At 51.6% G+C, this 13,955-nt stretch overlaps 4 protein-coding genes across 4 annotated transcripts; 2 read left to right on the top strand and 2 right to left on the bottom strand.

The window, feature by feature from the left end:
* Nucleotides 1-892: 892 nt before the first annotated feature.
* On the top strand, nt 893-2,823 carry COCMIDRAFT_1410 (uncharacterized protein; the record flags this gene model as incomplete). The annotated part of the gene is made up of 2 exons (XM_007685412.1): nt 893-1,858; nt 1,921-2,823. 2 exons carry the CDS (start codon nt 893-895, stop codon nt 2,821-2,823), a joined length of 1,869 nt encoding a protein of 622 aa, XP_007683602.1.
* Nucleotides 2,824-3,511: 688 nt separating this feature from the next.
* Nucleotides 3,512-5,036, top strand: COCMIDRAFT_22555 (uncharacterized protein; the record flags this gene model as incomplete). The annotated part of the gene is made up of 3 exons (XM_007685436.1): nt 3,512-3,594; nt 3,666-4,095; nt 4,152-5,036. The coding sequence occupies 3 exons, from the start codon at nt 3,512-3,514 to the stop codon at nt 5,034-5,036; spliced, it is 1,398 nt and encodes a 465-aa protein (XP_007683626.1).
* A 375-nt stretch (nt 5,037-5,411) lies between these two features.
* Nucleotides 5,412-6,534, bottom strand: COCMIDRAFT_32794 (uncharacterized protein; the record flags this gene model as incomplete). Its single annotated transcript, XM_007685449.1, has 4 exons — nt 5,412-5,729; nt 5,832-6,213; nt 6,264-6,381; nt 6,432-6,534. The coding sequence occupies 4 exons, from the start codon at nt 6,532-6,534 to the stop codon at nt 5,412-5,414; spliced, it is 921 nt and encodes a 306-aa protein (XP_007683639.1).
* Nucleotides 6,535-7,172: 638 nt separating this feature from the next.
* On the bottom strand, nt 7,173-13,391 carry COCMIDRAFT_22553 (uncharacterized protein; the record flags this gene model as incomplete). Its single annotated transcript, XM_007685435.1, has 5 exons — nt 7,173-10,781; nt 10,846-11,049; nt 11,106-12,674; nt 12,742-13,027; nt 13,096-13,391. The coding sequence occupies 5 exons, from the start codon at nt 13,389-13,391 to the stop codon at nt 7,173-7,175; spliced, it is 5,964 nt and encodes a 1,987-aa protein (XP_007683625.1).
* Nucleotides 13,392-13,955: the final 564 nt, after the last annotated feature.

Below are 13,955 nucleotides of genomic sequence, written 5' to 3'. Positions count from 1 at the left end.
TGGCCAAGGGCCCATTGTGGTACGCTAGACCCTTATCTTTTTCTTTGCGGGAGTGGGTCTTATCTTGGCAATCCTTCGCGGACGAGCGTGCATTGCACAATATTGTGGAATAAGAGAAACGCACGAATAAGGGAAGTGCGGGGTGGCGTCATAGTAAGAGCGGGTAAAAGTGAGTTACTAGTAGACGATGCTAAAATCTCACTGCATTATCTCTGTAAAAGGAATAGAGTGGAGTGAGCTTGTTCGATGACAGTGGGGGGAGGCGGGCCGTGAATTTCACTAAGTGAGACAAGTTCATATTAGGTACATTCTCGCTGCCTATGGTTTAGCAGATCTAACCCTACCCTCATCTCGTTCTTGGCAACTCTCCTCCGAGCCGTTTGCCAGATATAGTATCGATAAGTACAGTAGGTATCACTCCTTCCGACAATATCCCTTGTATGAGGAAGCTCACTACATAGAGCTACATGGAGGCTGCCATCCTTCTATGCCGCTGTGATAAAGTAAGCGACGAAAGTAATACCCGATTGCCACTATGATAAAGTAAGCTGTGAACATAATGCCCGATTGGTGTATGCTACGGGTGGGCTGAGGGTGATACTAGCCTACCACGTACAGCTCTCTTGATGTTGGCATGAACTGAACGTTAAGGTATACTACCCGGAACCCGAAAGCCATACGAAAGACGAACTGTCACTGTTGACGACCATTTTGACTCTTCTTCCTGACCGCTATCAACAGTAAAGATCCAATGGCGACTGAGACTCGCAGCCAAGATGGGTGCTGGTCTTGCAGGCTCCGGAAGAAGAAGTGTGACGAAAGGCGACCTATATGTACGGAATGCATGTGTTTGGGACTTGATTGCCACGGGTTTGGTACAAGGCCGGCCTGGATGGACCGTGGTGCCCGACAAAAGGCACAAGCTGCGAAGATGAAGGAGAAGCTGGCACAGCTGACCAAGAACCGACGGCACAAACAGATGCGAGCTCAAAACGATTGGGTAGCTAAACAGCCCCCAAATTCCCACACGGAACGTTCGAACATCCGAATCAACGCCCCCGATGCTTCAAGCGGCATACTCATGGACCATGAGTCCAGCTCTCCTACACAGACCTTTGGTGACACGTCCCAGGACGACTTTGCAAGCGGTCGGCTTGCGGATGCTCTTCAAGAAGATGATCAAAGTACAATGATCGCAGAAGCTCTTACTTCATCGGATGATTCGGAATCCCAAAGAATTTTCGATGATATGACGTTTTTATCTGGATATCCTGTTACTCTTGCTCCCTCGGGGAACCACGATTTCCAGACAAGTCTCGAGGACATGGATTTTCTTTCTGAGCAGCACTTTGACATACCGGAACTCGAGTCCATCCTGACGGCCAACCTACATATGACACAAGGTACGGCTGGGATGAGCGTTGCAGATGACATTTGCGGCGCCTACCTATCGCCGCCCGAGAGTCAAATCAGCACAGCTCACCCATCGCACGGGACTTCTACATTCACGCTTCCCATCGCCGACATGGAGGACGCGATGTTACTAGCTTATTGTATAGAAAAGATCTTCAATTGGCAATTCCCATTCTGTTCGACACCTCAGAGCGGTTTTAGCCAAGGGTACTTCCTATGGCTCATGTCCAAGTCACGACCCTTGTATCTAGCATCTCTCGCATTGAGTAGCTCGCACAGGAGCCATAAAAGAGGGATAGAAGAGCCTCGCTCAAAACCACGGTACGAAGACCACGATGGAAGATACAATGTAGCAACGGAAGAGTTCCATCGCAATCTGCGAACGCCCAAAGCTGCCGATGACGTATCGATGCTGGCTTGCACGGTTTTACTCATATCCTCTAGCGTAGGTCACTCAAGAGCTTTCCCACCATTATATCACGAGTAACTGACGCACTTTTCCGACAGCTTCTCCACAGCGGCAAAGTCGACTGGACTTCTCACCTGAGAACAGGCACATCGCTGATCGCCCCTTGGATCGCCCAGACACGGAACAACACAAACCCGGAGTCTCCCAGATCCCCCGAGGAGTTGTCAAGAGATTTTTTCATAAGTTCAATAATACGCATCGACATTTTGTCGGCAATCAACCAAGATAGTGCTCCAGGACTTTCCCACAACTACAAGCAATGGTTCACATCCACTCGCCAGCAATTCTCGCTCGAAACCGTTTGCGGCTGCAGCAACTGGATCTTCGAGGTGCTTCTCGATGTTTACTTACTGCGAGACTGGAAGAAGAAAACAAGGGCCGCAGGCCTGCTCAGCTTGTGGGAGTTGACTTCCAAAGCAAACACGATCCAGGTAGATCTTGAGAAGAAGATGGCCAGTAACATGATACTCTTGGGAAAAAGTAAAGAAGACTTTGAGCAGCAGCGACAGCAGGACAAAGACAGGCCCCTTCAGTCTGGTGCACAGAGCCAATACGATATATGCGTTGTTAACCATACCTTTGCCTGCGCTGTGTCTGTTCTTCTAGAAGTCATTGTGTCGGGTGCACATCCGCGACTACCAGAGGTTAAACAGAAAGCCGGGCGCGCTCTCGACGCCCTGACCGACATAAAAGACGACCCCAGGCTGCTCGAGTTACTAGCCTGGCCGCTGTTCGTCGTGGGGTGCGTCGTCGAGGAGGAGCGGCACGACTTCTTCCGCCAGCTGCTTTCCTGCCAGCTGAGAAACTCGGTTAGCCTCAGTGGTCTACTCGATTTACTAGAGGGATGCTGGAAATCAAGAGCGTCTGGAGAGGTAAAAGACGAAGATTTCGATTACTCGCATTTACGGATTTACAAGTCGCGAAATGTTCTTATCTTGTGATTGGGAAATTTACGGCGCAATGGTGATCAGAGTAGAAAGAAAGACATTTCTTGGGCGACTGATAGATATTTGTTCATATACGTTTAGGACGATGTAGATAGCTAGGGGACCGTAATAGCTGGACTATACGTGGTATGGTCGAAAAGATGGCATGTCATGGCCTACCATAATCATACGATGCAAGCTTTAGTTGCCAGTCGTTCAAGTCGTTTGTTCTTTGGTTTCCCGCATGAAGTTCATGTGTGTATGTCTTTGTATGAGTAGGAGCTTGTCCAGTTGTACGTATTGTCCAGATACCCCGTCCAACTGCGGCAGGTGGCACACGAGTCAAGAAAGGACATGAGTCAAGAAAGGACATGAGTCAAGAAAAGCCTTGGGGGGCCTGATCTGGATAAAGCAGAACCGGATGAAGACAGATGCTCAACATTACGCCATATGTGGCCTCTGCGGGCCGTGTGGCGTAATAGGATGGCGGGGTAGCATGTAGGGATGAGAAGGTTGCACGGGACAAGGGAGGGTAAGTGTATGCGAAGACAAGGGGTTCGTCTCGTCTTGCCTTGGAGGTGGATAGTATTTGTGTGAGTCGTATCGGACTACTTCTACGGCACTATTATTCCATGTGTAACTCGGTGAATACTATCCGACCCTGACCTATGCGAGCCCGGTATCTTTTTAGTAGCTCCAAGTAATGGGCAAAGAGCAGTTCCGAGCTCGGACCGGGTGCCTCACGTGCCGCGACCGACATATCAAATGCGACGAAACATTGCCCAAGTAAGTATGGTTTGCATCGCGACACGCCGCAGCAGCACCAAGGCCGTTCAGCTTGCTGACTACGCTTTTAGGTGTAGGAACTGCTGCAAATCCAATCGGGTCTGTGAGCGAGGGATCCGTCTGAATTTCATCGACATCCAGACATGTGCGTCGCAGTCTGGTCTCATGGATCTACCCCCAGGCACTCAGCTCAAATTCCACGACGAGTCGCGAGCTATCGCATCGGGGTACGCTGTTGATCCAAAGAAGGAAAAACATGTTCACACCTCGCACACGGAGCCTACACAGCAGACAGAGCCGTCCCAAGCGAGCTCATCTAAAGATGGCCCCATTCTGCCCGTGAGGACAGCGTCTTCTGCGGAGCAGACTGCGCTAGTCCAAGTACAGTGCAACCCCTTGCCCTCGTTGCAGGTCATCACCAACCATGATGAGGGTCTGCTGATGGAGATATTCCTCGGCAAGGTGGCGCCTTGGATGGACTGTCTGGTCGCGAGCAAGCCCGTGCGTTGAGCAATTCGATCAGCCGCCCTTTGCACTGACTGACCAGATCAAAACAGTTCGCAAATATTACGCCCTTTTACGCCCTAAGCCAACCAGCACTTTACAGTACAGTAATGGCGTGCGGGGAGAGATATCTGATGCCTACCGAGGAATCTCTTTACCATGAAAAAGCATGCCAGAGTCTTGAGCTCGAGATAGCCAAGCCCGATGCCGATCATCTCCTGTGTGTGACCATTTCCGCCTTGCTGCATGCATATGGGATTATGGGTGACGGAGGCAACAATAACAAAGGCCACTCAGATCGCACGCGAGCTTTGATTGGGCAAGTTGATCTCAGCGGCGGATATTCGCATCTGGCTGGTGCCTGCTTTTGGGCATACAACCTCAACTCTGTGCTAGATAGTCTCGTCCACAACTCGAGGCCGATGTACGATGCAGATAAAATCGACATGGCACTGAATGCGGTTCAAGGTACAGATACCAACAATGGTATACTTTACTGCGACGAAGACCTATGGGCTTACCGGATACTGTCGACATGTGCCAAGGTTGCCGCACTTCACACCGAGGTGGCCCAGGGCACATACGCCGATTCGATGGACCGTCTCCGCCAGGACCGTGAGCAGTACAAGGGTTGGTGCGATGAGTGGGCCAGCAATGTGCCGAGATCGATGATGCCTCTATGCTACATCCCACCACCAGATGAACATTCGACATTAGAAACAACAACCCACTTCCCTCAGGTCATGTTCGTCGGGTCCTCGGCAACAGTCGCGCGCCTACTTTACCACGTCTCGTGCTTGCTGCTTGTCAGGATTGGAGTAGCTGAGCGCTCAACTGAGGCGCAAGAAGCCCAGTGCAAACAGATAAGGCACGCTATGGACATATGCGGAATTGCTTCGCAGGGTGAAGATAAGTATGTGACCCTTGTTTCTCGATGAAAGCACATAAACTGTTTCTTTTTCCCTCATTCTTCTTATCCTTTTCGCGTACCAGAGAACGCTAATGACTAGTTTTGCATACAACAGAGATTTTGGTTACGTGACCATTAGCTGTCTTTCCATTGCTATTCAGTATCTTGTGGAACCTGAACTCAAGAGAGAAGCTCGAGAAATCATGGATAGAGTTGCTCAACACACGCCTTGGAGGTGGTAGAAGTTTCAATCTCGAAAACGAAAAGAGTTTCAAAAGTCTCATACGCCATATTCATATCTCATCATGCCTGACCCCCCATTACGAAACCAGTCTGATCATCCACTTTTGACACAACCGCGCCTAGAATCATGATTTCTGCCTTTGCTTCATCCTGTCTGGTTTCATGACCACATAGCAGGTGACACAACGTTTATACCCGATACTGCTGCCATGTAAATACCTAGAATGGCATTCATGAGGAAAATGCGCCCACCCGACTTGCGGTCACGCAAGTCTAGCGAGATAATGCTCCAAGGAACTGAGGCCGACCAGACAGCGATGCCAAATATCCAGACAAAGACGCCTACCTGTGCCTCAGCCGCCGCCACTACGAAACAAACGATTTGCGCAACGCCCAGGACTGTCAGGCCAGCCTTTAAGTAGTCACCCAGGAAAATGGCCAGCGACTTGACGCCGGCCTTTTTGTCATCAGGTCGGTCCTATCAGGAGGCCAACGTTAGCTACAAATATGCAATACGGGTGATCAAGGGTGGCATCAAGGCAAAATGTATATATACCCTCTCGAGTAAAACAGTACTTACTTGGGAGGCATAAATCAAATCAATGTATACAAGCCAGCAGAAAATGGCGCCAAATAGACTGGCTGGCAGCAGACCCACATCGCCGCTGTGCGGTTTCACGGCCATCCATGGAGGCAGCACACACATGGCCATAGTCAGACCCAGGACCACCTGCGGTGCCCAGATGACGCGCTTGCACAGAGGATAGATGGTGGAAAGCCCCCATATGGGGACCATGATTGCCGTAACGTCTGCGCCGAGTATCTTATACGTTAGGGCAACGGCGGCGGCGAGACCGATGACAAAGACGATGACTGCCTCAGTGAGGGTAACCTGGCCTGAGGGGAGAGGGCGGTCCCTTGTACGCGCCACTTTTGCGTCGAAGTCGCGGTCGCAAATGTCACTAGACACATTATTCAAAACTTCTTACTGCCCTTTTGAAGAAAAACTTACTTCCACAGACAAAAAACGCAGTGGGTGATTTGATAGGTGGCGAGGATGCCGATGAATGCACGGCGAACCAAAGCAAACGGCAGGTCCTGCTGCATCGCGTAGAAGAAGAGCGCGAGCCCTGTGAAATGGTCAACAAATTGTAATATGTCTGGAAAAGAGGAGACGTGCATCCAATGCTCACGGTCGATAATCCCTCGATCGTATGGAGGCGGAACAGGCGCCACACTCCCCTAACCAAGTCATGATTATTCTTGTCTACCTTTGGAGCCATTTCTGCCAAGCAAATTCGTATAGGGTTCAAAAGACACTTTAACGAGTTGTAAAGCCGATATACAAGAGATCGTTAGTGAAAATCATTCTTCTGAGATGTCTTTTATGCCTGTTATTATAGGACATGAGAGAACGGCCATAACCACTATCATAAGAATTTGTCTCCACTGTGCTGAATTGGGAATACCAGACTGGGTTGCATGCTTACAAACTCGTTTCGGACTGCCTTGTACGCTGCTCCTGTTTGTTTCTACTGCCCCGCGTTCACGTGTAGGCTGTTCTCGATAGGAGGGATCGTGTTTCACCAAGTACGCCGCCCCCTGTGGGTGTAGGCATACTGGCTGAGGCGACAACTCTCAAGGCATTCACATTGATTTCTGATATAGAACAAAGTTCGAACGTAGCTAGGATGAAGACCCAATTTTCTGGCATGCGAAGCGCGAATGAACAAGAATGATTAATCCGTGGCATGTATGATAATGATAACGACTCTAAATTGATGAATGAACTAGATGACTCCTAATTGATGAAATAGCTATGCCTCCCATTCATTCTCATTTATCACTTATAACTGTTAAATAGTACCTGCTAAAGTCCACCTGAAGAAATGGCGGTAGGAGTAAGTATGGCCGTCTTAGCCTAAACCTTGCACTTTTCAAGTGAAGCCTGTATAACCTGACCAAGCTCCAAAACCTCGGGAGCTGTCATGATGGAGAAATGGTCGCCTTGCACTTGGGGGTATTCTACAGCGTCACCAACGAGAGCATCCCAGCCGTTGGGACCCCTGTCACGCGGTTTAGGGTAGAACCAAGCGTCCAAGCCCGAAGGCAGCTGATCGAAGGCGGCCTTGGGCAGAACATCCTTGGTAGCCCAGATGACAAAGGTGTGCTCGGGCCGTAGATGGGGCTGCATGGGGATGGGGACCAGGCGGCTGAAGCACGTGACAGTGCCCAGCATATGGCGCTTGAGACGTGTAGCCTCGGGGCTCTCAGCCTTGTCGGCGAAGTTGCGATCGATACCGCTGAGCATTCCGATCATATCAATGATTTCCATGGTCGGCTCTGCCACCGCCCCGGGGGGTGGGGGGTGCAGGCTTGGCGCTGGGATGTCGATGACCACTAGACCCAACACCCGCTCACCTGCATTGAGCAGCCTTCGCGCCACCTCATACGCAAACACGCCGCCACCCGACCAACCGCCTAACAGGTACGGCCCACGCGGCTGTTTGGAACGCACCGCCGCCAAGTACAGCGCCGCGGCCTCTTCGAAGCTGCAGGTGAACTCGGCTGGGTCGCGCACCCAGGGTGACTCGACAGCGTAGACGCCGTCTGCTACGTCTAGTAACTTCGGTAGGTGCATGTAAGCCGCCGCAGAACCAGCACCATCGGCCATCAGGAACAGGGGCGGGCTGGAAGACGCCTGCCCTTGTGCTTGCATGAGGACGACATTGCATTCGCGCTTGATGGTGGGCAGGCCGTCTTCTCCATTCAATACAACCGCGCCGTTACCATTGGCGGTAGCCGAGTCTGCCCTTTCACGCTTACGCTTGCCCTCCATCGTCCGCAGTTGGCGTTGCGCATCCCCGAGCGTGGGATACTCCAGTAGGAACGAGGCATTCAGCTCGACCCCAGTCTCCGCTTTGATGTCGGCTAGGATGGAGAGGCACATGAGCGAGTCAACACCAATCTCGGCAAAGAAGGTCGACGGCTGGAGTTCGCTCTCGTCCATGCCCGTTTCTTCCATGAGGCGCTCAATCAGCACCGACTCAATCGTCTTACGATGGCCGTTGGTATCGCTGGTGCCGTTGGTGCCGTTCACTGGTGGCTCCGCTGTAATGGACCGGCTACTCGTAGTAGTGGCCGCAGGTTCAGCCTTGCCTAGAATTCGGTGCAGCGTTGTCCGCGGCATCTTACGGAAGCGCGCGCCTTCCAGGAAGCCCACGATGCCATCACCGTTGAGAATATAGACATGCCCACGGTAGTCATCGGATCCTTCCGTATGCTCGATATAGGCATAGCTCTGGTATGCGACGTCTGAAGAAAAGTCCTTGGCCACAATCTCCATGCGCTCCATGTGCGTTCCGATGTATACGTAATCTCCACTGCTCATCGGGTTGCCGTTCAAAAGGAAACCGGCCAGATGGGTGAGGGCGTCAATCCAGTATGGCGACAGTGTACACGACTCACTGGCGTCCTGCCCCTTTGGAAGCCGAATCGTGGCCAAGGCTTCGGTGAAGTCATTGTTCACAATGGCTTCCTGCACACCTTCATACTGGCCAGTGTAGTCCATAAGGTTCGCAAACAGCCGGTAGAAGAGCTTTCCTTGAAACCGGTTCGCAAGCCCTACCGCAGCGTCTTGCATCAGTTTGGAAATCTTGGGCAGCATCACGCCGAGTCGTTGCTGCCGCGTCATGTCGAAGTCTTGCTCATCTCTCTCGCGAACGCAACACTTTGACGTGATCAAAGAGGGCTTGGCTTGATCCATAATGGAAATGGCAAAGTCTTTCGACTGTCTTGGCTTACTGACGTTTACCTGGATGACTGGCTGAGAGTCAGGTTGGGGTTTGATGGGATGATCGATCTGGAGATCGAGTACCGAAAACAATGGAAATTGCGCCTTCATCGACCCGCCAGTGTGCACATAGCGGGCGGCTGTGAGGGCCATCTCAGCGAATACTCCAGCTGGGCACACGGTAATGCCCGAAAGCTTGTGACCTTGGATCATTCCAAGTAGGGACGGCTGAGATACCATGGCCGTAAAGGTGGCCGACTGTTCTTTACCGTCATCCTCCTGCTTCACAAGATGATGCAGGCACGAGGAAATGAGCTGTACATCTTCGTGCTTAGTGCCAGCCGTGAAGGGCATCCAAAAATTTCTTGTGTCGAAAGAATATGATGGTAGGGAGACGAGTGACAAGCTGTCGATAAAGTCGCTATGGTACTCACGCCAGCCGACCGTCTTACCAGCCATGTAGAGACTTGCCAAAGTTGATGCAATAGACTTCCACCCCCCGTCTTCTTTCGTCATACTAGTCATGGCACGATGCGAGGTCACGCTGGTGTTCGAACGTACAAGTCCCAGGCATACAGGAGCAGGCCCGATTTCTAGCCACAGGGTATTCGAATCGACAAGACCCTGAGAGACGCAGTGCGATATGGCTTGTGTAAACTTGACAGCCTCCCTCGTTTGCCTCGCGAGATAGTCGCCATCAAAGTGTTGCTGCTCTGTGCCTGTCAAGGTCGAGATAACCTTGATCTTCGGAGTGCCAAAGCACACGCCCCGGGCGGCCTCACGGATTCCTGCCAGTATGCTGTCCAGTTGGCTAGAGTGCATTGCGTACGTAACGTTCAGCAACTTGCATTTACACTTGCTTGCACTGAGCAGCTGCTCCTCGATTTCTGCCAGCCGTTGTCGTGGGCCGCCCAGTACTACCATACCTGGACTGTTGTGGCAAGCTATCTCGCAGTCGACCATGACGCTCTCGTCTGAGATAATGGCCGCAATATTTTGCTGTGTTCCTGAGATGCTCAACATTCCGTGGGCGCCCTCTTCCAGGCTGTCCTGCAAGAGCATCGCCCGTGTTCCCACCAGGTACATGGCGTCAGTTGATGAAAGCACCCCCGCTGCATACAGCGCGGCATACTCGCCAATACTGTGGCCGATGACGAGATCTGGTGAAATGCCCAGGAGCTTCCACGCGTCAACAAGTGCAATCTCCAGGGCAATCATGGACAGATGAACCTGCGCTGTGCTGACATTCTCCATTGCCGTGGACGGGTCGGAGATTACATGTGCGAACCGAGGAAACCCGTGTGCTACACAACTCTTCTCCAGACTAGTGATGGTTGCCCGGAATGGTTGCCAAAGCTTGAACAGATCTGCTCCCATGCCAGCGTAGTGCGCCCCGTTGCCGGTGAATGCGAACGCGAGACGGGGCTCCCCAGTCTTATCATCACCACGGCTATTTGTACCGAGGTCACGGGTCAGCCCGTTAATAATATCTGGGATACTATTGCCAGAATATGCAGAGCGTAAGCTGTGATGCATGCGGCGAGCCGTCGTGGTATACGACAGGTCTGCGAGACTGATATCATTGCTTTCGGTGAGAAACTGGAGTAATCGCTGCTTGTTCCCTTCGAGTGAAGCTTGGCAGTGTGCCGAAACGGTAACAACATGATAGCGGCGGGGGTCAGAACCTTTCAGTAGAGGCGTTGGTGGTTCCTCCAGTACAAAGCAACTGTTGCCCCCCTTTTCAATCAAATTATGTTAGCGTAATGCTTCCAAGTGGGCTAGAGGAGCAACTAATACTTACTGCAGCATCAAAGTTGTTCACTATCATGGTCCGCATTTTGCCAACACTTTGTCGTGTGAAGGAAACTGGCTCACCAGGGATGAGGACGGAGCCACGTTCAAGGCATTCGAAACTCCCCATCTTCTCGGGAATTCCTACTTGAGGAGGAACGACTCCCTTGCGAAACATAAGAGATGCTTTCATCAAGGAGGAAATACCTGATGCCTATCCAAACGTTAGCCACACGAAGTCACGAACTCGCAAATTACTAGAAAACCCACCGCTTCAGAGTGGCCCAGGTTCGCTTTGATGGCCCCCACAATCAAGGGAGTTGCCCTTGAGCTCTTCTGACCAAGAACATTGACGATAGATTCGAGTTCGGCAGAGTCTCCCGCAGTAGTTCCTGTCCCGTGCATTTCCACGTAACTGATATCATCTGGCTCGAGGCCAGAGTTTTGGAGAACGGCTTGGTAGGCACGCTCTTGCGCCGGAACGTGGGGTCGAGTGATGGATACGGTATCCGCCGAGTGGTTCCTAGCGTAGCCACGAATGACGGAGATGATGTTGTCATTTTCTGCGAGAGCGTCTTCCAGACGCTTGAGCACAACCACCCCGACTCCTTCTCCGCGACAGTAACCATCGGCATCGGAGCGGAAGGTCTTGCAGCCTCCGGTTGTTGATAAAAAGCCACCCTTGCTGAGGGCTGACTGCCAGAAAGGCGTAGCGATGATGTTTGCCCCGCCTGCAACGGCGGTGTCACAATCCCGGTTGATCAAAGCCCTGTAAGCCAATCCTACTGCAGACGCGGTCGAGCCGCATGCCGAATCGACCAAGAAGGTGGCACCTTCCCACTTGAAATGATGATTGAGACGTCCGGGGGTGAAGGACCGCTGGGTCCCTTGAAGAATGTACTTGTCCACGCCGTGCTGTTGCTGAAGTTCTCGCCAGTCGTCACTGCCGTCGCCTATGTATGTGCTGATGCGTCTGTTGTCCGCAGATACAGTACCACCAGTGACAAGACCTGCATCCTCGAGAGCAGTGTACACGCCATGCATGAGAAGTCTTTGCCCGGGGTCCATTTGCATTGCTTCCCGCGGCGAGACGTTGAACATCTTATGGTCGAAGAGGCCTGGGCTCCCCAGAAAGCAACCGTATGCAGAGGTTATCGCATTGAGGCCACGACCTGTTTCATCCATATAATCATCGGCGTTGAACCGCTCTGCAGGTATCTTCCGATGAAGCTCTTCTCGCCGCATGAGTACGTCCCACATCTCGTCCACGCTTGCCGCCCCTGGAAACTGGCCAGACATGCCGACAACAGCCACCGATCCAGAGCCGCCACGAAGCTCTGCAGTCTGCAGGCTAGGTGGGTTAGTCTTGAGATTCACCTTGAACCCCTGAGTATGTAAAGATCGGCGCAGGAGAACCAGATAACTGGTAGCACCCAGCATGTAGAGCGAAGGAGATGCCCCCTTTCGTAGATATGACCCCGCCACCTCGAAGACACGAGACGGATCAGTTTCATTCTGAAAGATGTCGAGCATAATCTGAGGAAGCAGGTCTTTCAAGGTAGATGCACTATAAGGTGCATACCTACTTCCAGAAAGGAGCCTATAGCCAGTTTTGAGAGGTCTGCTTAGTAAAGAGCTCTCGTCCACAAGATCACCGAACTCGGGAGCCGCCAAATGAGCCGCATGCACGGCCCCGAACGCTGGTAGTTCAGACGTATCACTCTTTTGCAACGCGGGGGAAGTTTCTCTCAACTTGCAAAGGACAGAAGGGGGTCCAAACACTGTGGCCCAGGTGGGTGTGCTAACGGCAATCCAAGCCCTTCTATGTCGCGGGATTGACTAGAATGTAAAAGTCAACGTAGTGCTCACAAGGAATGATTGTCTTTTGTTCATATTCGGATCGTACCTGTTCTCTATGAAAATCTCTTAGGATATCCGGGAGCTGTGAAACAACATCTTTTCCTAGAACCGAAAACGCCCAACTTCCGGTTCCACTCTCAATCTCCAACGAACGCCTGGATATCGCGACAGCGACTCGGCAGTTGACTCGTGCGAGATAGCTAGCCACCTCTATTAATTCGTGGATGTTGGTGGCCACAGCAACAGCTGCGGCAGGGAGAAGACCGCCGCAGATACCAAGAGAGAGCAGTGGCGTCGAGCTGTCCAGTAGAGCTGGGTCGTTTTCTGCATGTCTAGCGATCACGTTAGATGGCTTTTCGACCACATTGATGGGGTATCAAAAGAAGAGCTTTGCACTTACAGAATCACCTCTCCTATCCGTGCGATAAAGACTGAGACCATCTGTGCGATTCCATGGCGGTCAGATTTTTCCTTCAAGGAATTTGCGAGGCCCTGCAACGAGTGGAATGGACCGATAGTGTCCCGCTCCGCTGGAGTAAGTCTTGAAACCTCCAGTTGCACATTGTCGATAGCGCTTTGGAGGAATGATTCAAGATTCTTAGAATGGCGAGCCTTTTCGGCTACGCGGCGAATCATGGGCAACGGGGCATCGGCCTGGTCCCCAAAGAGAAAGACATGTTGAGCAGCGATATCCATATTTGGGTAATCACTACTTGTGTTGAACTGATTATCATATCATGGAAGACCACAATGCAGCAGAAAGGTAGAAGCAGATGCTCAAGGGCGAGATTGCTATACAGGATGTAGGCAACTCACTATCACAGATATGTACTGTGTCCTGCCGTCGGAGACCGATTCAAGCCACCTTCAAATAGGTACGTACACAATTGTCATCATCTAGTTTCTTGATCTGGATGAAACTATGTTAGTCCGACAAAGGCAAGATGCCAGTTTCAGTCCTTCTTTTGCAGGGGTTGCCAGTTGCATCTTGTAGATAAGACGACAGGTTAGGCAAGGCGACTCGAGATGCCGACTATGCTCAGCATGAACAGTGAGCGCCAAGAATAAACGACCGGCTGGGAGGCAGAACAAACACTGGATTCCAGTTTATTAGACGTATTTTAGTAAGCAGCCGGGTCGCACTGCCAGGGTTTGTATAGTAAGTAACTGTGAATAGTTAAGTGAGCGCATGTCATCGGAGGGTATACATCCAAACTACTTGATGGGTTAGATGAAGGATTGATAGATAGTATACTTCAT

This window comes from Bipolaris oryzae (genome assembly GCF_000523455.1).
Source record: "Bipolaris oryzae ATCC 44560 unplaced genomic scaffold scaffold_10, whole genome shotgun sequence".
Taxonomy (NCBI): domain Eukaryota; kingdom Fungi; phylum Ascomycota; class Dothideomycetes; order Pleosporales; family Pleosporaceae; genus Bipolaris; species Bipolaris oryzae.
Note: the sequence above shows the minus strand (reverse complement) of the source record. Positions and strands in the feature narration are given on the sequence as shown.